This window comes from Bombus huntii, chromosome 7 (genome assembly GCF_024542735.1).
Source record: "Bombus huntii isolate Logan2020A chromosome 7, iyBomHunt1.1, whole genome shotgun sequence".
Taxonomy (NCBI): domain Eukaryota; kingdom Metazoa; phylum Arthropoda; class Insecta; order Hymenoptera; family Apidae; genus Bombus; species Bombus huntii.
In genome coordinates, this window is record NC_066244.1 from 6,855,082 (window position 1) to 6,882,030 (window position 26,949).

The 26,949-nt window shown below is 48.7% G+C and overlaps 5 protein-coding genes across 8 annotated transcripts; 2 read left to right on the forward strand and 3 right to left on the reverse strand.

Moving 5' to 3' along the window:
* The first annotated feature begins 25 nt into the window (after positions 1-25).
* Positions 26-6,737, forward strand: LOC126867802 (tubulin beta chain-like). Its single transcript, XM_050622763.1, has 3 exons — positions 26-2,782; positions 4,204-4,312; positions 4,945-6,737. The coding sequence occupies exons 1-3, from the start codon at positions 2,726-2,728 to the stop codon at positions 6,144-6,146; spliced, it is 1,368 nt and encodes a 455-aa protein (XP_050478720.1). The 5' UTR covers positions 26-2,725; the 3' UTR covers positions 6,147-6,737.
* On the reverse strand, positions 6,318-8,684 carry LOC126868122 (tubulin beta chain-like). Its single transcript, XM_050623342.1, has 4 exons — positions 8,681-8,684; positions 8,005-8,481; positions 7,315-7,892; positions 6,318-7,214 (listed from the first exon to the last, which is right to left on the reverse strand). The coding sequence occupies exons 1-4, from the start codon at positions 8,682-8,684 to the stop codon at positions 6,852-6,854; spliced, it is 1,422 nt and encodes a 473-aa protein (XP_050479299.1). The 3' UTR covers positions 6,318-6,851.
* Positions 8,685-9,139: 455 nt separating this feature from the next.
* LOC126867804 (tubulin beta chain-like) lies at positions 9,140-10,897 on the reverse strand. The gene is made up of 2 exons (XM_050622765.1): positions 10,752-10,897; positions 9,140-10,556 (listed from the first exon to the last, which is right to left on the reverse strand). The coding sequence occupies exons 1-2, from the start codon at positions 10,806-10,808 to the stop codon at positions 9,279-9,281; spliced, it is 1,335 nt and encodes a 444-aa protein (XP_050478722.1). The 5' UTR covers positions 10,809-10,897; the 3' UTR covers positions 9,140-9,278.
* Positions 10,898-11,335: 438 nt separating this feature from the next.
* Positions 11,336-20,985, reverse strand: LOC126867790 (organic cation transporter 1-like). Of its 3 annotated transcripts, XM_050622715.1 has the most exons (10): positions 19,766-20,985; positions 19,598-19,679; positions 16,694-17,781; positions 16,249-16,608; positions 13,286-13,544; positions 13,118-13,209; positions 12,841-13,044; positions 12,487-12,739; positions 12,181-12,312; positions 11,336-12,108 (listed from the first exon to the last, which is right to left on the reverse strand). In XM_050622715.1, the coding sequence occupies exons 3-10, from the start codon at positions 16,817-16,819 to the stop codon at positions 11,339-11,341; spliced, it is 2,196 nt and encodes a 731-aa protein (XP_050478672.1). In that variant the 5' UTR covers positions 16,820-17,781; positions 19,598-19,679; positions 19,766-20,985; the 3' UTR covers positions 11,336-11,338. The 3 variants fall into 3 exon arrangements, with proteins under 3 accessions (XP_050478672.1, XP_050478673.1, XP_050478674.1); XM_050622716.1 differs by lacking the exon at positions 19,598-19,679; XM_050622717.1 differs by having other exon boundaries at positions 11,336-12,105; positions 19,598-20,985.
* A 132-nt stretch (positions 20,986-21,117) lies between these two features.
* Positions 21,118-25,193, forward strand: LOC126867820 (vacuolar protein sorting-associated protein 28 homolog). Of its 2 annotated transcripts, XM_050622794.1 has the most exons (5): positions 21,118-21,556; positions 21,642-22,653; positions 22,750-23,012; positions 24,187-24,413; positions 24,489-25,193. In XM_050622794.1, exons 1-5 carry the CDS (start codon positions 21,256-21,258, stop codon positions 24,909-24,911), a joined length of 2,226 nt encoding a protein of 741 aa, XP_050478751.1. In that variant the 5' UTR covers positions 21,118-21,255; the 3' UTR covers positions 24,912-25,193. The 2 variants fall into 2 exon arrangements, with proteins under 2 accessions (XP_050478751.1, XP_050478750.1); XM_050622793.1 differs by lacking the exons at positions 21,118-21,556; positions 21,642-22,653; positions 22,750-23,012 and adding an exon at positions 23,305-23,878.
* The last annotated feature ends 1,756 nt before the right edge of the window (positions 25,194-26,949 follow it).

Consider the following 26,949-nt stretch of genomic DNA (forward strand, 5'->3'; position numbering starts at 1 on the left):
TGCTCTTCATCTATTAACTTTTATACTATGACAAAGATCTGAATAAAGTAGATCATTAATTAAAGAAGTACTAAGAGAGGTATCGTAATTAATATCCAGTTAACTCGACGAAGTGCTTAAGTTAACTTCGAAATCAGTTGGTTTCGCCTAAAAGAAGGGAGAAAGCTACACAATTTTATGCGTACCGTGTTGAAATTGAAATCGGAACAAGGTAGAAATTTGCTTCGATATACATTATTTTCAGATCATTGGAGAAATGATCTTTAGATATTCTATGCAACATCTACAAGTACGTACGTACTTAAGTACTTGCGGTATAACGTAGAAATCGTAGGACGTCATTAACAGTATTAGTGAAAATATCAGATGGTGTCGCCATCTGTTGAAACGAAACGATTGTCATAATCGTCAAACGATTGGAACGACCTCTATCCCGATATTTTTATTTACGGATGCGGTACCTATTAACCACAAAAAGGAAATCGACGTCAACCACAAAGGAAATGTTCGTATATATTTACTCAAACAGTATATCCTAATTAGCAATTTGTCGCGTATAAATTTTAGAGGAGTTATATCGTAGACTACAAGTAATTGATTATAGGAAACTCGATAGAAAGACGTATAGGTACGTGTACATACGGCGACTTGCGAGCACTTTGATGTCTTCGCGATATTAAATACTTCCGAATCGTTACAAATGATCATGTTTCTCTGTACAATTTTCTAGCTTTTTTAAACAGGAAATAATTAATCGCGAACAGGAGATAGAAAAATTGGAAGATTCGAAATTTTCCGGAATCATACTTCGAATGTAAAGTTTCTAATTTACACGTAGGGGATAGGATAAATTTAACGTGCATTTAAGAGTCTCGCTAGCCGACTAACGGATTAACACAGTTAAGTAAATGGAATCGGAACACCGTATCTCTCGGCGGTCCACCACCTCCGTACTGCTCATCGACATAAACATCGTGGCGAAATTTTACTCACGATCTCAAGATCGTGAGATCTCCAAATCTTTCTGTTTCATGATTTTTTAAAACATAACTGATCGATACGACGCGAGGGTTCAGGAATCGATCGTCGCGTTATAATTTTTGATAAAGACGTTGACAGCGACGCTGAAATCGCTGGAAAAGCGACGGAAGAACGCGTATCGTCCGTATGTAGAGGTAAATTTTCTTGGACTAATTGTAAGGCGGCAGACAACGACCTCACGGAATAGAAGGTATGACTCATCGTCCGGCTATACGAAGCGGCGTAGCGCGATGTCTCGCTTCGTGAATTCGACCAAACTCGAGACGGTGGTTACCAATTACCGCAACTCGTGTTCCATTCTATCCTCGATTTCAGCGACGTACCCTGCTCTGATTTATCGTATCTAGATATTATTCGATCGAAGATACAGTTGGTCGTCGTTATGAAACGTCCGTTACGCGTGCGTAGGACAGGGACAGGATGGCGGAACAGAAGAAGATAACCTTTACTGCCTCTCGAATCGATACATATCGATTTGTGCTATTAAAAATCGGCACGCTTCAAACGATACTGGAAAATAACTAAAATTGGCGAGGAACGAACGTACAGTGGAACATAAAGAGGAACAAGGTCGATGGCACGAGTCGGGGGTGAAGAACACAGGGAGCGAGTTACAATAATAGAAAAAGGGATTTTACAGCGGCAGGGGATCGTGCAACGATAGTAAGCGCAGCTGGAGACGAAGCAACGCGACTATCGTGTCCCTTTCAACGGGAATAACAACGAAGAATGACGAGTGGCGCACCACGTTTTAAGAGTGACTCACGAGACGAATGCACTCCCAGTCTCATTTAGCTCTTGCCGGTTGCTTTCCTTCTTTTTCTCGTTTTTTTTTTTTTTCACTTCCTCTTTTTGTTTAAACGATATCGAAAGAACGCATGAAATTCGGGCGATGAGCCCACGTAAATTCGAACGAAGGTTATCGAACAATTTCCGCAAAATATAGCGCACAGTGGCGAAAGACATTCTCGCGATCGAGTTACATTTCCGCTGGATGCGCTTTGAGTCCATCGAACCGGATATCCTGCTGTTCTCGGCTCCCCAGTGGACGGTACTTTTTTTCGAGCGTGCAAACGAACCATCGTTGCACGAAGCCCCGTCTAGGCTCGCGAAAGCATCGATCGGAGGTCGATCGGATCGCGTGGCTCGAAAACGTGGAAAGACGAACGAAACGTTAGAAGAGAAAGAGAAGAGAAAATGTTTGGGGGACCGGAGGGTTAGTAGCCGGGAGTCGAACGCGATCGAGCCGACGAGTTATCGTCCTGTGGAGGCTGTCGGTCGGCACGTCGCGTCGGCTGGTCGACTCATGCGACGTACCACGCCGGTTGGAGAATCTTCTCCCCCTCCGTGTGGTCCGTGCTGCCAGGCTAGAGGCGCATCGCGTAACCGAGTGGAGAGTCGACCTCAGGACACCGACACGAGCACGTTTCCTCGTCAGTTTCGTTCCGCAGGCTCCACTCCACTGGTGCACTCCTGCGCGACACTCGTCCGTACTCGGTTCGCTGCACACGTTCTCTTGCAACGCACGCCACATACCGACGACGTTTCTTCGCTGTGAGTCTATTCTCTCTCGCTTCGACCCTTCTCGATATTCCAAGGATATCAATCAGCGGAGCCGTACGCTTAGCCGGCGCACCTATCTTCTCGGTTCGCAAAGGGAACGCGGAGAAAGGCCAGTTTCGAAATGAGGGAAATCGTGCATCTGCAGGCTGGACAATGCGGAAACCAGATCGGTGCAAAGGTAGGTCCACTTTACTACAAGGTGATTCTCTCGCTGGAGACTCCAGAAGGATAAGTGGTCGTTGGCCCGTGCGCATATGTTAGAACTGAAAATAAGATTGCAAGCGAATCACGCGTATACGATACGAGCGATACCTTCGACGTCGGGAGAATGCCCGATCTGCGGCTTCTCTTTTTAAGAATCTTAACGAGAAGATCACCCTGTATCATTAGTTCGCTAGTTCGCCGGATGTACGTACACCGATCTACGATATACTCGTTCCTTTGTTTCCTTTGGAATTTCTCTGCAATCGACCAATTCTTCCGTCCTTCTCGCAACTTTTCTTTTTACGAGTCGATACTGAACGAACATGTTCCCTCCTGCTTCTCCTCCTCCACCTCCTCTTTTCTCTTTATCCGTCTTCCTCTCTCTCTCTCTCTCTCTTCTTATTCTCCGTACACTCGGGCCGAGCACTTAATCGAATTAAAGATAAGGCGTCGGCGGTGGCAACAACGCGACACGACGACGGTGAGCAATGAGATGGAATTTGAAGTGTCTCCTACTCCAATCTGTTCGCGACAAAGGGCCATTCGCTTCGCTGACGCTCGAGAACCGGGCGCAAGCGTTTCGACCGTCCCCCGGAGATCGTTCGTCCTCTGTCGTCGCCTAATTGAGAAATTCAAGGGAATAGGTAGAATTCTCCTTTGGAAAAGTATCCGCGATACGTAAATGTACGAAGCAGCGGAACCCATAGATGGTGCGCCCTTTTCATTTTCTTTGTCTCTTTACGAACGAGTTAAAATCATGTTCCGCCCTCGATGTTCGGGACGACCACGAAACTCCGCCATGTGGAAAACGACCGGCTGATCGGTCAACTGTAAATCGCATCTAGAACAAAAAAGACTGGTTCGGACGATCGGAAAGAAAGGCGGAGCGTAACAAGCGCGATCCTAATTGCCGGCATACCGTACCGATAATTAAGCGTTGCGCGACTTTAACATAGCGCAGTTGAGTCGCGCGAAACGAAAACGCGAACGAAACGGATCGTACCTATCTTTATCGTTGTCGCTGCCGCCGCGCCGTCCAGAGAATCACGATGTATAGATGCTATTAATAGAAGCGGGAGAAAATAGCGAGGGCGAGACAAATGGAGAACGTAGAGCAAGGGAAGCTATGCTCGATGAGTTTACTCCGAGTTGGCAGCAGAGTCGCCATTAATTTCCTGTATATTCGTTTTTAGACGAGCCGTGCGCTTCTCTCGTTATCTATCCTGCGCGAAGTAGCTTTCGCTCTGTTGTTACGTTCAGTGTACCGTAAAAGAGAAGAGAAACAGAGACGAATAGAGGGTAAAGGATGGTGACGAGACAAACGAGCGACTAGCGTTAGAATTTCCGACATTTGCCGACAAATTTCTCTTACACGCGTCGTTACTTACGTTATAGTTCTGGGAAGTAATCTCCGAGGAACATGGCATCGACCAATCGGGCATCTATCACGGAGACAGCGATTTGCAATTGGAGCGAATTTCCGTCTACTATAACGAAGCTTCTGGTAAGACAAATTTTCTCTTATCTTTCCTTTTTTTTCTCTTGCTCGATGAGAGAGACAGAGAGAGAGAGAGAGAGAGAGAGAGAGAGGCGACGAACCCTTTGAAACACGAAGCGCGAAACTCGTTCTCGGAAGGCCGCGGTCGAGCAGAAGAAAGCGCTCGATCGGGGTTCGCGAATTTCGCGCGCTCTAAAATAGAAACGCGGTTGCTGCGACATGGTGGAACGTAGGAAAAAACGAACGACAAAGGCGAACGCGCGTTCTGCGACGAAAATAGCCGCTTTGTCCGTTCGCCACCCTTGGCTTTCGACGTCCTGGACGTGAAAGATCGGACGAACCCATGCTCGATCCAACCGTGGAAAATAGCGTATAATTAAGTAGCGTACGATTCGAAAACGGCGCACTGCGCGTTTCCGTCGACCATTTAAAGTACGAGTTAGCCGCGACGTTGCTTTCGGTGGAATGACAATCGACGTTTCGAAGCTGTTTAGTATGAAGGACGATACACGCGGCGCATTGGTTTCGGAAGGCAGGAGCGCGTGTCCGGCTCGTTCTTCCATTTATGGATCGAAACCGAAACCGAAACCGAAACGGAAACGTTCTTTTATCCACCGTGTTATCACGTATTGTTGCAGTGGCGACCTCGACAAACGGAGGAAAGTACGTGCCGAGGGCCATTCTCCTGGACCTGGAGCCAGGAACAATGGACGCCGTTCGATCAGGAGCGTACGGGAAGCTGTTCCGGCCGGACAATTTCGTGTTCGGTCAGTCCGGAGCGGGCAACAACTGGGCAAAGGGACACTACACCGAGGGTGCTGAATTGGTCGACTCGGTGTTGGACGTGGTCAGGAAAGAGTGCGAGAATTGCGACTGCCTGCAGGGCTTTCAGCTGACTCACTCTCTCGGTGGCGGCACCGGATCCGGTATGGGGACGCTGCTCATCTCCAAGATTCGCGAGGAATACCCGGATCGAATCATGAACACGTACTCGGTGATGCCGTCGCCGAAAGTGTCGGACACGGTGGTGGAGCCGTACAACGCTACCCTGTCGGTTCATCAACTGGTCGAGAATACCGACGAGACCTACTGTATCGATAACGAGGCGCTCTACGACATCTGCTTCCGCACCTTGAAGGTCTCGAATCCTAGCTACGGCGATTTGAATCATCTGGTCTCGTTGACCATGTCGGGCGTGACAACTTGCCTCAGGTTTCCCGGACAGCTGAACGCCGATTTGCGAAAGCTCGCGGTCAACATGGTTCCGTTTCCACGTCTGCACTTTTTCATGCCTGGCTTTGCTCCGTTAACCTCTAGATCCATGCAACAGTATTCCGCCCTGTCGGTGCCGGAGCTCACGCAGCAGATGTTCGACGCGAAGAACATGATGGCCGCCTGCGATCCCAGACACGGCCGATACTTGACGGTGGCCGCCGTGTTTCGCGGCAGAATGTCGATGAAGGAGGTGGACGAGCAAATGCTCAGCGTGCAGAACAAAAATAGCTCTTACTTCGTCGAATGGATCCCGAACAACGTGAAGACCGCCGTTTGCGACATTCCGCCCAAGGGTCTGAAAATGTCCTCGACCTTCATCGGGAACACCACCGCCATTCAGGAGCTGTTCAAGCGAATCTCCGAGCAATTCACAGCGATGTTCCGTAGAAAAGCCTTCCTGCACTGGTACACCGGCGAAGGCATGGACGAGATGGAGTTCACCGAGGCTGAGTCGAACATGAACGATTTGGTCTCGGAGTATCAACAGTACCAAGAAGCCACTGCCGAGGAAGATTTCGAAGCCGAGGAGTGCGCCGACGACTTTGAGACTTGCGATCAAGAGTAAATCGACCGCCGATCGTTTCCTCCGAAGGAACTACTTTTCCACCGAACGAGACGTTTCTCTCTTTATCCTCGTCCTTGTCCTTATCGTTGTCCTTCTCTTCTTTTCGCTTCTCTCCTCTCCCTCTCCCGTCTCCTCGTCGTCCGCTCTGTTCCATTCTCTCCCTCTGTCGCGACTTTTGTCTCGATTCGGTGGTAGCTCTCTGCGATATCTCTGTCTTTTTATACTTTTGTACGTAAAAAATACATTTTATGATCGCGGTAAGCGTTCGCCGCGGCGACCGGCGAATCGAGTGGCTCGGCAGAGCTTCACACCGGTTGCCGTATCTCGCATCGCGACTACCGAAAAGTGAAAAAATAGCGGAAAATTTGCACGGAGAAATCATGGGGCATCTCTGGCACGCGAACCTGGAGGATCCATCGTTCTCGAAGGATAGCGACTTTACCAAACACCAAAGTACCCGAACCAAAAATCTACTCTGTTCCGTTGCATCCACGGCAACGATATCTCGTATGCGTATTAATAGTGGCACGCGTTTTGCAATGTGTAGCGCAAGTTTGTTCCTTGCAAAAATATACGTTTTTTTCAATTATTTTTCTTTCCCCCTCGTATCGTTCCCCGTATCGTTCCCCGTATCGTTCCCGTACCATTTCCCATGTCATCGATCGCACGCTCGAGCGATCCAAGTCGACTAGACCCGTCTCTCGGTCAATCCTCGTACTCCGCCACCAGATCCTCGACGAAGCTGGTTTCCATCGTCGCTTCTTGTTGCCGTTGATACTCCGAGACGAGATCGTACATCGTCGATCGGGAGTCGGAAAATTCGGTCTCGTCCATTCCTTCGGCCGTGTACCAATGCAAATACGCCCGTTTCTTCATCATACCGTCGAACGCGTCCACCAACCTTTTGAACGGTTCCTGTATCGCCGTCGTGTTCGATACCATGCTGGCGTTCATGGCGAGTCCTCGCGGAGCGATGTCGCATATCGCGGTTTGAACGTTGTTCGGTATCCACTCGATGAAATACGGACTGTTTCTGTTTCGTATATTCGACATTTGCTCGTCGACGAGCTGCAAGCATACCAAAGCGATTGGGTTTTATAAACGAAAGAGCGCGCTTCACTCGACCGTATGCGCGCGCTATTAAACTAAAGCAGCTGCGTTTTCCGACCTTGGTCGACATTCTGCCTCTGAAGATGGCAGCCACCGTGAGGAATTTGGCCTGTCTCGGGTCGCAGCACACGAACATGCTGTTCGCGTTAAACAACTGCTGCGTCAATTCCGGTACCGAGAGCACCGTGTACGGGGCGGCGCTTCGGGAGAGGAGGGGCGCGTATGCGGGAACGAAAAAGTGGAGCCTCGGGAAGGGCACTAGGTTGATCAGTAATTTTCTCAGGTCGGTATTTAATTGGCCGGGAAATCTGAAGCAAGCCGTGATTCCTGACATGTAACTGGATACCAAGTGATTCGCGTCGCTGAACGTTGGCGTGATGATCTTTAAGACGCGCATGCAAATGTGATGCAACGCTCGATTGTCGATGCAGAACGTTTGATCGGTGTACTCGATCAATTTGCCGAGAGTGAGGATCGCGTTGTACGGTTCTACCACCACGTCCGACATCACCGGCGACGGTATCACGCTGTAAGTCTTGAGTATTCTCTCCGGATATTCCTCCTTTAGCCTGGTCATTAGCAACGCGGTCATTCCACCGCCAGTTCCGCCGCCCAGCGAATGGACTATTTGAATACCTGAATATCAAACCAGCGAGCCAAAACTAGATATGCACGATATTACGTATACGCGGCGGCGATGACGACAACGACAACGACGACGACGACGACGACGACTACGACTACGAACCTTGCATCAAGTCGCAAGCCTCGGCTTCCGCGCGAATCAGATCTAACGCAATGTCGGCTAATTCGGCGCCTTCGGTGTAGTAACCCTTCGCCCAATTATTCGCCGCGCCAGCCTGACCCGTCGCAAAGTTGTCCGGCTTGAACAGTTTTCCGCATGGTCCGGACATCACCGAGTCCAAGCTTCCTGGATCGAGATCGACCAGAACAGCTCTCGGAACGAATCTACCACCTAAAAAAAGTTTTATCCGTTCGGCGTCTTTTTCGTTCGTTCTTTCGACTCCTCCGAGACGATACCTGGACCTTCCACGAAATATACGTTCATCCGCTGCAGTTGGAGCTCGGAATCCCCTTGAAACATTCCGTCCATGTTCAGACCGTGCTCGTCCGAGATTACCTCCCAAAACTACGAGACAATCGTCTACCGGTTGCGTGGGATGATATCGTATACACGAAAATACGGTTAGTAAATGCGCGCGGGCTTACCTTCGCTCCGACGTTGTTGCCACACTGGCCGATCTGCACGTGTACGATTTCCCGCATTTTCTCTACCTTCGGTTTAAGTCTACCAACGATTTGTCATCGAAGAATGTTCGTTCGATTTGGTCCGGAAAAGGAAAGGAAAGAAGGGAATAGTTTAAAACGTCACGAATCTACAGAGTCAAGTTCACTCGACCGACCCATCGTGCGCATCGTTTCGATTATCGAGAGATTCGAGCGCTCGCTCGACAGCGTCGCGTCTGTTTCGCGCGCAACATCGCCAAAGATCGATACATGGATCGATATGGCGATATAATTGCAGCGCGCATGCGCAGGCGTGCGCGCCCACTCGCAACCAAATTCCATCGAAATTGTGATGCCATAAAGAATATCTATTAAACGTTCAACAAAGATAATACAACGTTTTCTAAATTACTTACAAAATATGTATACGCGTGTATTCGTGTATATGCTGTATGTGTAGGTGTACGTGTACGTATTTATATAATATTATAAGGGTATCATGCGAGCATTTCTGGTGGCATGTGTGTGTGTACATATACATAGGTAAAAATTCATCGAAAATAACAAACGTAAAAAGGTTAATGTACAAATGAAAAATCAGCTGATCGGAAAATACGGTACAAAGGTAAGAAAGGTTTCGCTCGCGAAACTGCGTATTTCGCGGTGGTGGCGTTTGATCGAACGAACGGATGGATCGACGAGGAATTTGCGCAATGGCTTCGAAGTGGCTGGCTTCCGAAAGCGATAGAAAGTTGTCGTCTCGTTTTTCGTTCCTCATTTCTCCGTCTCTTCCTCCTCGTCGAACTCTCCGTCGTCCTCCACGGTGGCTTCTTGGTATTGCTGATATTCCGAGACCAGATCGTTCATGTTCGACTCGGCTTCGGTGAATTCCATCTCGTCCATACCCTCGCCGGTGTACCAATGAAGGAAAGCTTTTCTCCTGAACATGGCGGTGAATTGTTCGGAGATTCTCTTGAACAGCTCCTGGATAGCAGTGGAGTTGCCGATGAAGGTGGCGGACATCTTCAAGCCGCGAGGCGGAATGTCGCAAACGGCCGTTTTCACGTTGTTCGGGATCCACTCGACGAAGTAAAAGCTGTTCTTGTTTTGAATGTTGAGCATTTGCTCGTCGACCTCCTTCATCGACATTCTACCACGGAACACCGCAGCCACCGTTAGATATCGTCCGTGTCTGGGGTCGCAGGCCGCCATCATGTTCTTCGCGTCGAACATCTGTTGAGTGAGTTCCGGGACCGTCAACGCTCTGTACTGCTGGCTTCCTCTAGAGGTGAGCGGCGCGAAGCCAGGCATGAAAAAATGCAGACGCGGGAACGGAACCATGTTGACCGCCAACTTCCGCAGATCGGCGTTCAGTTGTCCGGGGAATCTGAGACAAGTAGTCACTCCCGACATCGTCGCCGACACCAGATGGTTCAAGTCCCCGTATGTCGGGGTGGATAACTTGAGCGTGCGGAAGCAAATGTCGTAGAGCGCTTCGTTGTCGATGCAGTAAGCTTGGTCGGTGTTCTCGACCAGTTGATGGACCGAAAGGGTGGCGTTATAAGGCTCGACCACTGTGTCGGATACCTTCGGCGATGGTACCACCGAGAACGTGGTCATTATCCTGTCGGGATATTCTTCGCGGATCTTGGAGATCAAGAGAGTGCCCATACCGGAACCGGTACCACCGCCCAGCGAATGAGTCAGTTGGAAACCTTGCAAGCAGTCGCAACTCTCCGCTTCCTTTCTCACCACGTCGAGCACCGAGTCCACCAGTTCCGCGCCCTCCGTGTAATGTCCTTTCGCCCAATTGTTGCCCGCTCCGGACTGACCGAACACGAAATTGTCCGGTCGAAAGATGTGTCCGAACGGGCCCGACCGCACCGAGTCCATCGTACCAGGTTCCAAATCGACAAGAATCGCGCGCGGTACGTACTTTCCACCGGACGCTTCGTTGTAGTACACGTTGATCCTTTCCAACTGCAGGTCCGAGTCTCCGTGATAGATGCCGCTCGGATCGATGCCATGCTCGTCGGAGATCACCTCCCAGAACTAATATTCGCAAAAGCGTTATCGAGCGCAAAAGCTGAAAGTCGAACGCGAACGCGAACGCGAAAGGTTAGTCGGTAGGTATTTTCATAACAGGGAGCTGGATCCTGATATACCGTACGTACGTCTTTCCGGTCGAAGAAAAAAGCCGAGATTCGTTTAACTATTCGCAAGTTTGGCGGCGGTTATGACACTAACCTTGGCACCGATTTGGTTGCCACATTGTCCAGCTTGAATGTGCACGATTTCCCTCATCTCTGTATCGCGAGGAACACGGAGGAAGAAAGGAAGAACGTGGCCGAAATTTCAACAACGGCCAGATCGAAATTGCTGGAACATCCACGGAGGTGACGTTGGTGGCGGTGGCGGTGGCGGTGGCGGTGGTGGTGGTCCGTGATCGGTAGAACGTCCAAAGACGAGGCACAGATCCGTGACTCCTCCTCGACTCGACGATGCCCTTGTCGCTAGCACGTCCAGCGCATTTCGCGCAAACAGAAACAGACGAACGTTCGTTTCTCCTTGGCGACGCGGAATCGCGTCTAATCGCGATCCTATTCGCCATTAATTCTCATTTCTCAGTGGCACGTCGCAACGATCGTCGGAGTGGATCTCGTAACGACCAATGGAATTCACAGGAAAACGGCGAACGCAACGGAAAACGAATAAATAGTATCTGAAATACCGACAGATAGGCGCGCGCATATCTATCTATCCATCTATCTAGTAGATACGCGACTGATCGTATCTACTAGAAGCGCGTGGCTTGTTCCGTCACGCTGTTCGATTCACTGCGTTCGTCTTTGTTCCACGACGATGATCAGTGGATCGTCGACGCGTTTGTCAACGGGCAGCGCGAGCTCTTTTCCTGTATCCTGTTCGGTTGGGCTCGCGCGTTCGACGGACGGCGAATTCTCGGCTTCCAGGTGGGTCGTGGCAGGCGTTGTCGCTACTTCCGCCGCTGCTGCCGATGCCGCTGGCTCCTCTTGCAACGAAGCGGACGGCAACGAACGATTTCCCGGTCGACCGTTCACCAGGAATCTCAGTGGCACGGACTCCGACTTGGCGTTCGAGTCTGCGCCCTCCTTCCTGAAAAACGCATCATCGTCGTTCTCACGCGGAAACAGCGATCGCGAGGACAAAGACAAAGACGACGGCGACGACGACGACGACGAGGACGACAACGACGACGATACTGACTTTGGTAACGTGGGGCAGGACCAGAGCTTGAAGTCGGCTCCGAACAACTCGCCCTCCTCGATCGTTTGCGGCAGGTGAATATTGAGGGTTTCCGGCAGAAAGATGGACGTGAGAGCTCCGGCCACGCTGAGCGTGCCCATTATGATCAGCGGCAGAACTCTCGAGTAGACCGCCAGATGAACGATGTACGGGAAAGCGAGCAGCCCGATGCCGGCGATGAACGAGGCGATGCCCATCGCTTGCGATCTCAACACCGTCGGCAACAGCTCGCCGACGAACACGTAGAAGACCGCGAACGACGCGGCGATACCGAACTTGCCGATCATTGCCAGAGATACAGTGACCCAAACGGCGTCTGCTGCGACACACGCGCCACACGTGTAAATAGATCGGTAAAGTGGACAAACTCGAGAGACAGTGTCTCGCATACCTTCGGGAACGAACATGCAGGAGACGCAAGCGAGTCCGCCTAGAAGCATCGTCAGGCACAATACCCATCGCCTGCCCAGCCGGTCCATAGCGTACCACGTTATCACGTACGACGGTATCTCCACGAGTCCACCTGCAACAACGCTCGCCGATAACCATCGAAAAGGTAGAGTTCCACGTGCGCGCGTACTCCGTCTCGTATCCGCGAGCATTGGCGTGTCGCGACGCGCATGCGAAAGTATGTTTACGAGAGACGCTTAGACGCTCGGGCCAAGGCCGCTCGCGGCAAGAAAATATCGCGTTTTACCGATAAAGAAGGCTAGATAATCGGAGACACCGAGATTCGTCGCGTTATACGACAGTCCATTGTAGACGACCGCGTTCGCCACCCAATCGAACGCCAGGATGAAGAACTTTTTCCTGATGTTCGGGTTCCTGATCAAATCCATCGGCGTAGCCGCCGGTGGCGGCGATCGATCCTCGGTCTCCGGGTTCGGTTCCGGGTTCTCCCCTGAATTCGTCCCGTTGCAGGACACCCCTTGCCTCCGCAGAATCTCCACCTGAAATCGTCCACTTCTTCTTTCTTTTCTGCCTACGTCTCGCGCGACTCGCATACTCGTGCACGGAACTTGGAAGAGCCGATCGCCGCGTCCTTCGTTACCTCCATTTTTCGAAGAAAGTTGTTCGGCACCGTTCTACCGTTGATCTTCGCCATTCGTTGCACGATCACCTCCGCCTCGTCTATCCTGTTCTTGCTGAGAAGCCATCGCGGCGACTCCGGAATGATCCAGTAGTAGCTGAAGAGAAGAACGAACGGAACCGAGGTAGCCAGCGACAGGGTGAACCAATGCCTGAGCAAGTAGCCCTGCAAAATGGAAACAGGCTAACGTATACGGCAGAGTCGCGAGACAGACGAAGGACGGAACGATACGCGTTACCAGCACGGCTAGAAGAGACATCGCCGACGCGAAGAACATGCTAATGACCATTCCGGCGAACGTTCTGTACCTCGGGCCCATCAACTCCAGAGCTGAAAGCAAAAATGTTGCGGAGAGCGGAACGGTTGGAGAACGCCGCGGAGCTAGAGGCCACGACACACAACGTACCTAGTATAAAGGGTATCTGATAAATGGCTGGGAAAGAGAGACCGTTCACGGTCCTCAACGCCGTGTAGATGACGTAGTTGGGGCTGAAACTGGTGGCGATCGAGAATATCACCTCGAGGAAAAGTATAGCGAAGAGCGCCGTCCTTCTACCCCATTTGTCCGCGATCCAGCCGAACACCACGTTCCCAAACAGACTGCCGACGTAGAAGAAGGTCGTAGATGTGGAAGGCCACCAGCTGTTGTCGCATACCAAGTCTAGCTATGTGGATGCAGTCAGCGATTGAAACGCTACGCCCTTGGCGAAAATCTGGTCTTCGCGAGTTTCCTCGGATCGCCCGTTATCATCCGCGGGGGTCGCGGGAACCCCGAACACACGGGCTAAAAGTCGGCGATACGATGGCGAGCGCGTATGACGAATTTTCGCCGATCTTCGCGGACTCGCGATCGATCGAGCGCGCGTCGCTCGTTTCACACAGATCGCTTGATAAATAGAGACGGGGCGAGGAAGGGGGAGGGAGACAAAGCGAAACAGATTGCGTTCACGTACTCGAACGCGATGCGATTGCGTCAAGCGTCTCAATCGCTCGACGATACGGTATTCCTAGCGCGTAACGCGGCGAGACGCGGGTACTTGAGTTTCGATGGCCGCGGCCGAATTCGCGTTTCTGTCGCCGCGGTTGGCCAATAACGGCGCCGCGGCGTACAAAGAGAATCGGCGGCGATCCGCGCGCGACAAAGGAACGACACGACGATGTAAACACGTGCGAGCAAACGAAATCATCGACATCGAGCGTCGATGAGCCTCGGCAAATAAATCGCGCCGGTGGTCGTTAATAGGTTTAACACGAACTCTGATTTACGCAAATTGCCACTCACGGACTTTTGATGTCTGCGTGAAACGCAAAAGGTAAATTGCATGGAAATGCGGGAGCGCTCACGATACGACGGCATCGAGTTATTGTCAAGGGCAGTACACGCACCCGTAGGACGTTAACGACGAGCGAGCGCGCGTTTTATCACCCTGACACACTTCGAAAACGATACGCGAGCGACTCGCGTCGCTCGTTTTCCATTCTCCTGCGTTCGCTCGCGCGATCTAATCGCGACGAAAGTTCGTCTTTCGAGTCTCTCGGCTCGGGAAGCCGCGGCTCCACCGCCAGTTCCGTCGAGTTCTCGGTTCGCCACGCGGCCACACGGCGATGCTGAATTTTCGGCGTACGTCTGCGCGCTTCGATCTTGCACGGGGCACCGTTCACCCGATAGAAAGGGTCATCGCGTCGGAAAGTTGGACAGGCGGAACGGAAGGATAGGATTTGCCTCGATCGCTCTCTGTGCGTCATACGTCTGCGTAAATCCGGACCGTGTAAATACGCACGGCACGCACACCCTCCGCGTTCATATACTCGTGTCGGAGCGACACGCATGGAACGGGCGGCACGCGGGGAACGAGGGGCTCGAGTAGGCCACGAACCAGAGCAAGGAAAGGAAGGGGGAAAGGGGATGGGAAACGGGAAGAGATCGGGGATGGGAAAAAGAGGGAAAGAGGCGACGCGTGCAGGCCGATTTCTTTTCCGTCGATCGCCAGGCTTCGAAAACGGTCACGTCGGCGCATCGAAGGCTACCGAACTGACGCGATCTAAGTCGCGAGACGCGGGCTGCCGTTGTTCGCAGCAGCGATAGCGAGGCGACCCAGTCCGGACCGGAAGTGACGCGCGGAGGTTCACGGGGCAACCGAATTCGATCGTTTCGATCGTTGTTTACGTCACGAGACGAAAAACGCGGACGCCGACGCTCTCTCGCTCTATCTGTCACTCCCTCTCGTCGCCCCTCCGATACCCTCGACAGGAGCGGTGTCGGCAGTTCGTACGAGGCATTTGATGCGACAGATCGCATGACCGGATGCGGGGGTAGGTAAATTGGTCGGCAATTGGCGATGTCACCGGAGAGTCCGCAAGCTATCGGTCGGTTACTCGGGCCGCTCCTTCTCGGTGCCCGACTCACCTGGCCGCGTGCATCGTCTTCGACGCTCGTCGCGGCTGCGATAAACGCGCGTCATCGACGGAGCGTCGTTTCGACGAGAAAGAGAGAGAAAGAGAAAGAGAGAGAGAGAGAAAGAGAGAGAACCGAGAACCTAGCACCTAGATCCTCGACCCCGTGCGTGTATTACGATCTCGTTACGCGCCGCGACCAGCACGGTTCACCAGCGTTGTCTAATTGCGACAATTTAATAACGCGTTAATGGACCGCTCGCGAACGAGACCACCGCGTGACGAGGCCGCGCGCGACCTCTCTGGCCTCTCTCCTCGTCGCTTTGAGAAACGCGACGCGCAACTTCCATCGAACGCGTGTATTCGTGTTTCCGGCTACCACGCGCACCTCGATCACGAGCACACACACACACACACACACACACACACACACACACACACACACACACACACACACACACACACACACACACACACACACACACACACACACACACACACACACACACACACACACACACACACACACACACACACACACACACACCGGTAGCCGTTCGCGATTCCCACCAATCAAAGAGTACGCGGAAATCGAACGGTCGATTCCGGCCCTCGAGCTTTCACGGAAAAGGAAATTACCGAGCGGAAAGAGGAGGTTAACGGGGACCGATCGGGGCCGCGGCGGCAACCGGCCGATGACGAGGAACCGAGCACGCGCGCACGCGGTTCCACGAACGGGACCGGCCGAGCTTAACTCGAGCCGCGTTGAGATCCCGCGTCGCGGGAGAACTACGACACAAAGGCCAAGGCGAATTGCCCCGCGAAACGCGAAACTCGACACTCGGCTCGTGCCACGAGCCGCGCGAAATTCCTCGAGATGTCGATTAACGCGTAGGAGAATTATGTAAACGACGTCGGAGTCGCGTCGAGTTTGGCGATCGGCGAACAGCGAAAAAGAGCAAAAGTCGAGTTTACCTCGGTGACAAGAGTGCTGTCGTAGTCTCGAGTATCGTAGATCCATCCGTGTCGACACTTGGTCACGGGCCAGTCAGGGTTACCGACCGGTGGCGGTGGCAACCCAGTCCTCGACCTCACCGGCTCCTCGCCCTCTTCCTTCGTCGCGTTCTCGAGGACCGCGCGCTCCAACCACGATTCCACTATCGCCGTGTAGTTTACGTCGTACATTTTGCACTTGGAGTACTTCTTCACTTTGCCCTCGGACTTCTCTACGTACGGTAGCGAGAGCGCCTTTCTCTCCTCCAACGTCATCAGATCCGTCAGATTCTCCAACTCGGGAATTCTGCACCAATGCTCCGGAGACGCGCTCACGAACACCTGTGTCGGACGAAACACGGTTTTTAAAGATGCGAAAGCTGAGCGAACGGCAGAAGCTGGCGCTTCGATCGGCGCCTCGACTCACTTGCGAAAACGCGAGAAAAGCCGCGGGAAGAGTGGCCGATATGCATAGAAGATAGTACATGATATTCTGATATTTGCCCTTCTCGCCCACGTGCACCAACACCTCGTCGAAGTCGATCGAGCTCATGTTTCCGCTGCTGTCGCTTCACCACCGCGTTTTACGAACAACCACGACGACACTTTCCTCACGTCGACGATCCTCGGCGATTCGACGGTTACGCGACGACGACGACGACGGCGACGACGACGACGATGATATCGGTTCGAATCACGCGGCATGACCGCCGCCACGCGTCTTCGAGGGCATGCAGCAGCGGACGACCATCGGCACGCACCACCACCGTGTTTTCCTCTCCTCGGAATCGCGCTTCTCCGAAACGTTTTCGCCCACCGAAAGTCCCTGCTATCGAACCACCGGATTCCTCTTGTTTCCTCACCGATAGCGCCGCTTCTCCGACGATCATTCGACCGCGATCGACCGACGACGCGTCGAGTCGCGCATCGCAATCGCGCGCTCAATCTACGCGATCTAGGAGAACGCGCGATAAATAATCGGCTCGAACGTGTCGCGATATCTCCGACTGGACGAGGCCGACCACGATCTACGTTCCACGATTCTATGTCCCGCTACGAAGGTAACGCGGCGCTTCCACCACGGAACGCTTCTGCTGCTTCGAATTCGGAATCGCGTAAAGCGCGGCGAACGCACGTCTTCGCGCGTTCTTATATGCCGCGAGCATAGCGCCGGCCGCGATCAGCCATTGCCGGAGAACACCTCCTCTCTTCCAATCCTCCCGAGCATCGTCTTCGACGGCGTCCCTCCGCCTCTCCGCCGCAGCGCCGCCGCCGCCGCCGCCGCCGCCGCCGCCGCTACCGCCGCCGCTCCGATACACCGCTTCACCGTCGTCTTTACTCAACGCCGATCTTCGCCGACCCTACAGCTAAGCGCAATTTTTCCGTGCACCACCATGCGCGCCGATTCTTCGGATCGCGCGCTCCGACTCCTTCCTACGTTTCCTTTGGCTCCGCGTTCCTCTTCCTCCGCTTGTCTCCTCGTATCCCGTCTCCTCCGCCCGTTGGATCTTCTACCTGCCACGCGATATCCACTCAAATCGTAGCTTCGTGACTCGCGAGATAGTTTCCGCGTATTCGGCCCAGCCGAGAGACAGGAAAATCGCGAAAGATAGAGAAAGAGGGCGAAGGTAGGGTCGACGACGCGATTTTACGGCTTTTCTATTCTCAACGATCTCGTGGACGAACGTTTGGGGTTACCAGCGCGCTCGGCGTCGATGTCGCAACGAGAACGGAATGCGAACCTCGTTTTCTCGTCGGTGAACGAACGTGTGCGCGCCGTTACGACTAACGAAGCGTCGTGATTCGACTAAACGTATCGTAAACCGCGAGCAAACGGCGGAAACTAACCGAGACGAGAACGTCTCGACAATTTGTCCGTCCACGAGACCACGGTTCGGTCGGTTGGCTGGCCGGCCGGAAAGCTTGCAGAAACGAGAGACGCGAATCGGTCGGCCACGCAGACGTCCTTACTCTCGTCTCGTCGTTTCCTCTCGTTTAATCTCGTTTCGACTTTGTGCAACGCGTCTTCGTTCTTATCGTCTAAAGGAAACGCGACACGACCGAACGTGAGAGTTCGTGTCCTCGGTGACGACCGCGACAACGTCGTCCATCGTCAATTGAAATCGTCACGACATCCGCCACGACGACGAGTCACCCGTTTCCGATTGCGGTCTGTCTTCGAAACCGGACCATCCCTAAGCCTATCTCCTCGATGCTACCTGTTCGCGTATCTCGAATGTGCGCGATCCATTTTGCACCCGGATTCATCTCCACGTGACGCACGCGGCCGCATCCTCGAGCCTCTCGTCGCTCTCTGCAATTGCGAGTGACGTCACAAACGCAAACAACGTCATCCCGCTTCGCACGCCGTCTCGTACCCGCTCGTGCTCGCTTCCTCTTATTCGGGCCAACGCGCGGCCAACCTTATCGTTCTTGTTTCCCTCCCCTTTCCCCTTTTGCCGTTCGCATTCCACGCTTTTCGTCTTTCGTCCTTCGTCTTTCACCTAAAAGCTTTTTAATTCTAACTCGAATCTCATCCAGCCTCTGTAGGATCGACGTCGATCCGATATACGTTTTAATCTCGGACAAAAATCAAATTTTTGTCTCTTACGATTTTCGTCTAATCGTTTGGTTACGCAACGCGATAGCGCGAAGCCGCTCGTTTCCCGTTCTCGCGCGCCTCTTATTTTCCGCGTTTCAACCGCATCAGCCCGCTTTTCCTTGTCCCCTTCGTCGCTCCGCGTTTCCTATTCCTCCGTTGTTCCATTCTCGTAGTCGTTCGAAAGAATTTTCTATAGATCGATGACGACGATCGGCAGCTCGTTCTTCGCCGCAAACAGTTTGTTTTTGCGACGATCGACCACGATAATCTCGCGAGAACGCCAAGATAACGCGCCGACGTAATGTTATATGGCTGCACGGTTTTTGCTTTTGCTACCGGATAGTTAAACAACTCGATTTATGACAGCGTTGGCAGCTCACGTCAAAATTTTTCCATCCGATTACCGAGACATCGCGTGCTCTTTTTCATCTCGAACGCGCTCGTGCTTTTGCGAGTAAAGCCGCGCGGCGATCACTCTATCTATCGTATGGCTGCCGCTTCCGATTTCTCTTTCAACCGTTCGCCTCCGCGCGATACAAATTTTTAAATCGCTCTCGACCGATATTCATCCGTTTCCCTGCGAGTAACTCGCCCCGCCTAGCCCCCTAGTCTCGCTACGCGTCGCGTAGCGTCTCGTTTCGTTTCAAGCTTTTTCTCATTTTCTTTCGCGATTTTCGTCTCGTTTTTCATACGCTCTAGCGCGAAAAATTCTCCTATCGAAAATCTTACCGATCGAAGCAGACGATCTTTCGAAGAAGATCCTTTCAAAATTTGTTCGATGTCACTGATCCGACGAATCAACGAGAAATACCTGCGTAACGTCGTTATTTACATCGCGGAACCAGCTTCCGAGCACCCGCGTGCCAATTTCTATACAATTCAAATAAAGAAACTTACTGAACGATTTGATCACTACACACGATTCATCGTTCACGGGACACCCGTGTCCGTTCATCCACGATATATCGATTCACTATCTTCGATTCTTACGACCGCGTTCGACGAGTATCGATCCGATTCAGTTGCTTTTTTCCAAACGAGATCCTGTTTCGAATACGCGATGCTTCGTATATCGTCGTTCATTCTTGGATTTCCACGTTCGCGCGTCTCTTTGGTCACCTTTAACCCCCGCCTAGTGCATCCACACGCTTCTCCTTATCCAAACTTCTTTCGCGACCACGCTGTTTCCCGCGTATCTTCCTTTTCTTTTCCCCCCCTTTAACACTTTCGCTTCCTCTCGCTCCCTCTCTCACCCTCCCTCTTTCTTTCCTTTCCTCTCCTCCCCACCCTTTGTAGTTTGTTCGTTCTCCCTCGACACAGGATAGACCGACGACGGCGGTGGCTACCACTAGAAGGAGCAAGTAGCCTCCATCGCGAACTGAAACTGAAGCAATCGTGGATACAAGGGGTCCGTCCACGGTATCCCATCCTCCTATCTATCGTTTCGAACGTCCCCCTTGGACCCTCTCTCGTACTCTCACTCCGTCTTCGTCCCCCTTGTTCCACGCTTCTTGATCCTCTCTCGGTCTCTCTCGCGTAAACCGTCCTATGCGCTTCCCTCCACGATCCTCCGGGACTCTCCCTTACCCTCCTCTTCGCCTCGATCGCCACTCTCCTATCGCACTACACGCTCGACTACTATCTCGACTATTAATATAAAAGAGGGTTCCTCGACACTCGCCGCCCGGTAATTGTACGGCGTGTACCACAACCGGACCTCTATCGCTCACTCGAATTTACGCGTACACTCGCGCTAATTCTTTCCTCCTCCTCTTACTCCTCTACTTCTTTCTATGTACTTACACCATTCACGCATACAACCCTTTACGCAACCCCATCTTCTTCCTTCGTATTCATCGAGGTACATCCAAGTACCAATCACGCCGATCGCTTCGAGACCGCTTCGCTTTTCCCTTCTCTTCTACGTGAATCGAAGCTCAAAACGTCTATCTCTTCGATCGATTCTAATCTCAACAATCTCGATCGATGTCGTTCGATTTCGGCGTAAAGTAAGCAAAATAGAGTAACGTGCAACACCTTAAAGATACGTTTTATGCATTTTTTATATGTTTAGATCGTACTCGATCGCACGTTTTCTTTTCCTTTCTGTAGAGAAATTTAAAAAACATGTATTATGCATGTGCTATGAAACAACTGTGCGAAAACATTTTCGTTTAAGTAAATTCAATGGGGCACAAGATGTCCCGCGCCCTATACGATTCACATCGAGACGCGTTTCCATGGTAATGCAACATGGAGGATAAAAACACGGACATGTTGCGTGTTTCTTTAAAATATGTTGAGCATGTTAGGTTGAAAGTCAAAGCGGGGCGTTTACATTTCTGTATTTTTGATTCTACCAAAATGTGGTAAACGGTAATACGAAAATGGATAAGGACGGTGAAATTTTTAGCTACAAGGCGAAAAAACCAAATCACGTAAGAAGACTGAGCTTTGGCCAAACGAGTCTAACCTCAGACGTGGTTAACCAATTTCGGGATGGTGTGTTGTTAATTGATCAAAACCTAACAGATATACCATGTACGAGGAAAAGCGAATTTGTTTCCATACAGGATGAAACTTGCATCGATTATATTTTGCCTACGAAAGAAACATCGTACTGGTCACCCGTTTTAGGTACATCTGTCTCCTTGAGAACCGTCTCTACGAGAACTTCGCCGATTTTAGGTAAGCAGTTGGTAAATAAACGGGGTTATGAAAAAATTGTGAAAAGCTTGATTAATAAAAAAATCTTCCTTCTTTTCTGTCGAAGGTAGTAGAAAGCGTATGAAGCTGAACAATACCAACAGAAAAGAAAATGTCAGAAGAAATTTATTTGAACCTCTGTTCGACACAGTTCCTCTCGATGCTTCTCCGATACTTGCAGGAAAATCTCACAAAAGAAACAGAAGAAAAAAGTCGCGACGCAAAGTCCTAGATCATATTGAAAATATACAAGTAGAAAGTAACGCAAGATCTCCTGTAATTTGTACCAAAGTATATAATAAATCAAAGGAAGTTGTATCTCCTGTTTTGGGTAGCCGTTCTTATTGTTATAAGCACAAGCAAAGGAAGCCAAAGAAGGAACAGGATAAAGTAACGGATAACTGTATAAGCTCTAACGTAAATACCACTGATGCTTATAGCTTGGTCGATAAAGGTAGTTTGAAGAAAGAAAGCAAGTGGGAAATGTTATGCAGCCGAAAGATATGTGCATCGATGATAGAGTTAGAAAATTGTTTTGAAGACGATAACTTAAATATACCCTTGTGTAAAGATTCAAACATTTCGGAAGACTCTGTAGCATCGGATTCATCGACGATTAAAACAAAATTAAATATCGAGGGTAGTCCAAAGGATGGGGAAGATATCGTGAATATTGAAACTGAATCTAGTTCCGAAGACTATGATGGCAGAAAAGATGGTGCATATATAAGCAACGATTCTGACAAAGATTCTAGCGTTTGTGATTATATAGAAGACACGGATACACAACATGTAGGTTCATTTTGTAAAGTTGCGTCGTTACATTCGCAAACATCCGATACAGATTCGGATGACACGTTCTATTCGGAAGCGGAATTGTGTCCGGACCCGCTTTCCAATGTACGATGCTCTTCTCAGAATATTTCTCAAACTTCGACGCAAGTTACAGATACCAAGTCAGCGAGCCAAACTGAAATTATCATTAACACGAAAACATCACCATATGGAACGCATACAGATTCGTCTACAATGAAATTAACTATTTTAGACTCTGGGAAAAAAAGGAGGAAACCAAAAAGGTAGTTTTAAATGAATATTTGTTGTTATTTATGATTATAAATATAACAGCGTTATTTATGATTATAAATTCGTTGCTTCTTCATTTTACATTATAGGGGTAGTTTGATGGAGAAACTGCAGTCAATGGTTAATAGACAAATATCGTTTGCACGTATATGGAAACATCGACTAAAACAAGGGATGAAACAAAATCTTTCTATACCATGCGTTACCGTTTCTGTGCAAACATGTATAACGCGTTTTAATAGGCAATTTTTGGAGGGAATTGTGATCGAGGATCCATTTAATTTGTTATCGCACGGGGAAAGAAGTAACTCCGTCAAATTTATAAATATCATGACAATTCCCGATGTAGTAGGTAGAATTGAAATGAAATTCGAATGCCTAGTACAAATTTTTCCTCCGTGGGAAACTCTAGACGACGAAGAATCAACGTTGAATGTGACCTACATACGTGTTGTACCTGACTGCCAGACAGACGGTCAACTGTATAAAAAAAACTTGAATCAGTCTAGAACGTTGTTTATTAAAGACTTTCATTGTCGGTGTATCGATGAAAACAGAATGTTTTCGACTTGCAAAAATCGTTTTAACAAACCAAACATTATTGAAAAACTATTTATCGATTGAACACTACTGATAGGGATAAAAATTCGACGGTAAATTCTTCGACCTAACGTTCTACTGTTTCGAATGTATTTTTTATTTACTCTTGTTATTTATCTGTGTACATCATACACGATGTGGCGTTTGTTAATACTGTTATTATTGTTATTTTTTCATAATTGGCTTGTTAATCTTCATTAATGGGGTTATGAAGAATTGTCCGTTGATCCAGAAGAAATGATATGTTAACTTCGCAATATAGGCTATTTTTGTACAGTCTGTTATCTATCGTAAATTTGCTCTAGTAAATCATTCGTTAAACGAAACTGACATCTCTGTTTACTTTGCATTTCTATGTATTTACGTTACCCTGTATCTTGCTCGACGCATAATGCATATTACACACATACAGATTACACATACATGCATACGAGTAGAGTAGAATTGACTTTTTTAAAACGAAAATCGTCCGATAGATGGCTGATTTTTCTGGCGCAGGACGCCTTCCGTAATATCGTTAGATCAACTTCTTTTTCGTGCGTGCAGTTTTACAATAATTTTGACAGTTTTCTTAGCTTTATGCAATCGCGAGGGTCATAAAGGAAAAATATCTAAGACGTAAGTATTTACACCACCAATATTTCATCCTACGCCTTTATAGTTTCTTATCACCCCCGTTGTTTGACATTTTACTTAACGTTTCTTTCATATATATATATATATATATATATATATATATGTAATTATAGATTTCATTGCAATGCAATCGTTTACTTGTTACCCGCTGTATACCTTTGTTGTACCTTATCTTATTTTCCCATAACCCTTTTCGAATGATTATTTACCGTAGACTAATTCAGCTAATTTAACCTAACTTAACCTAACAAAATCTGGCGTTTACGATAACGTGTGTTACTTTGCCGCAGGAATAAAAATGTCAATAGCTCAAGATCGACCAGAACTTTACGAAGAAGTGAAGCTTTACAAGAACGCTCGAGAAAGAGAAAAGCACGATAATCAAGCTGACTTGTATGCGGTTGTAAACACGTTGCAGCATTTGGAGAAAGCTTATATCAGAGATTGTGTAACTCCAAAGGAGTATACGGCTGCGTGTAGCAAATTATTGGTGCAATACAGAGCGGCTTTCAAACAGGTACCAGAACTTTGTAAAAAACTTGTCAGCGTTAACTGTTACGCAGTTGTAACCTCTTGTTGCTTATTCGTACAGGTACAAAGCGATCAATTTCCCACTATAGACGCGTTTGCCAGAGCATTTCGATTAGATTGTCCAGCCGCGCTGGAGAGAATCAAGGAAGACAGACCGATAACCATAAAGGATGACAAAGGAAATACATCTAAGTGCATCGCAGACATTGTTTCTTTATTTATTACGTTAATGGATAAATTGCGATTGGAAATCAAAGCAATGGATCAATTACATCCAGATTTAAGAGATTTAGTGGACACAATGAATCGGCTGAGCATATTACCGAGCGATTTCGATGGCAAAGAAAAAGTGGCGGAATGGTTGCAAACTCTTAGCAATATGTCCGCTTCTGACGAGTTGTCCGACACTCAAGTCAGGCAATTGATCTTCGACTTGGAAACATCTTACAATGCTTTCAACAAAATTCTTCACAATTCTTCGTAATATCGGTAGCTTATTTCGCACCGTATCGAAACATACGTCTATAGGATGCCCGTATCCTCAATCGCTGCGCGATGGTTCTTCTCTGAATGTTTCGTTTCGCGTCTTTCTTTCAGACCATCTCGAATCTGTGAGCAAATATACCTATTTTCTACGCGATTTTTTCTAACGATAAGATATGTACGCGATAATATAACGACGACTGTAACATATAAAACAATGTACATATACATGCTATCAATTGAAAAAATATAACTAATAGTAGGTGCTTGTTATTACGTTGAATATCATGTATTTTATTTATATCCTGTTTCTCCAAGTACATCTGTTTCAGGGAGAATTCACCGGAAGTCCTGTGTAGATCTGAGAAAATAAATCTATTGTATCTGAAACACGCATTGCATTTATCAAGCAGAATCTCTGCTCTTCTGTTGCTGTGTTAAAAGAATAGTGAGAATAAGTAGTCGATATGCGATAAGATTTTCTTCCCACCAATCGCACGATAAAGACTCGTAAACGAGGCGGAACAGGAACAAGTTTCCAACGATCGAACGCACCCCGAAATTGGCGACATTTGCCAGTTATCGTGCAAATTTACAAGTTTCAAACTCCCCTTTGATTCGTCCTCATTTTACATTCATTTTCCGTTTCCGTTCTATTACGTTCGCCTTGCGATAAGTTTTTTTCTTACATTTAAAATAGTAATAATACTTATTTGTAATTAGCGAGAAAGAGAACCCTTCTGTTCGTATATGAGAACATATGGTTACATATTACAGAGTACTCCGGAAGACGAATTTAGGATAAAAAATAACAATACTATGTAACATAAGATAAGCGAAAAAAGCAGAAAAAGAAAATAGTAAATTGGTATATACAAATGATGATTAATAATTGCAAACCGTATTGCAGCTGATAGTTTGAAGGAAAGATTTACAGAAGAAGTCGATAGAATTACAAAATTAGTTAGCAATTATATATAAGAGGTTAAGACAATTCTATTTGCTGTAATTAGTTCGACGGGTTACGAGATTTAAAGAGGGCAGGATATTTAGGGAGATGAGTAGGAAGTTTTCTTTCCTTTCCAACCTCTATCCCTCTTTTACTTCTTCGCACAGCTGTTCATTTCCCTAGCCATCGATATAAATCACTTTTCTGACTGCGAAATTTAATAAAGACATCGTGTGAAATTCAATCAAACGAATTTTACGTGGTTTATCAACGGCACGTCCGATCCACTTCGACAATTTCGAGATTTTTTATCGTGAGTGCGTATTCGAAAAACGAGAACAATTTGTGGTGCGTTCTTTTATTCGGTTGAACGAAACTCTATTAAACGAACTCTATTGGATCTTATTGGACGTTTTTTAGACGAAAATAATTGGCAAAATGAACGCGATCCGCGGCAAGTCGACGTAAGTTTGTTCATATTTGCGAAACAATTTCAGTAACCCATTGATTTGGAATCTTTTTGGAGCAAGGAGTAAATAATCCGAGATACAGGCAAGTAATTAATTAGCAGGAAAGACCGATTATCATCGAGAGTTTTCAACCGTGGAAATTAGGAATGGAAAGTAGGAGTTTAACAAATTTACAAAAAAACTTGGACGATTAGAAAATATTATTTTTTTTTTTTGTTTTCTAATTACGAATAACTATTACAAATCGACGAGAGAATTTTTTTTCTTTACCAATAACAAACAATGAAACAAAAAATTCTCTTCATTGTTCGGGCTGTTTGTATAAATATAAAGATTAAAATCTATCTGAATAAAAAATATCTTAGCGTTCGAAGTGAAACGATACGGAAGATGCCGTGTGAAAATCGCAACGAACGTTTCCTTTCTTTCTCTCGTACGTGTATCGTCGAAGGATTCGATTTTATCCGATAGGTTGAACGCGACGCGATAATCCGTTTCTTGTCGCACAGACAAATCGCTGGTCGGGCACGATAGGCCGCTGCTAATCCTTGGTCTGATCCGAGATTAAATCGAACGCGAACGTGTCCCCGCACTTTCGGCGCATTTGATTCTTCCATCGA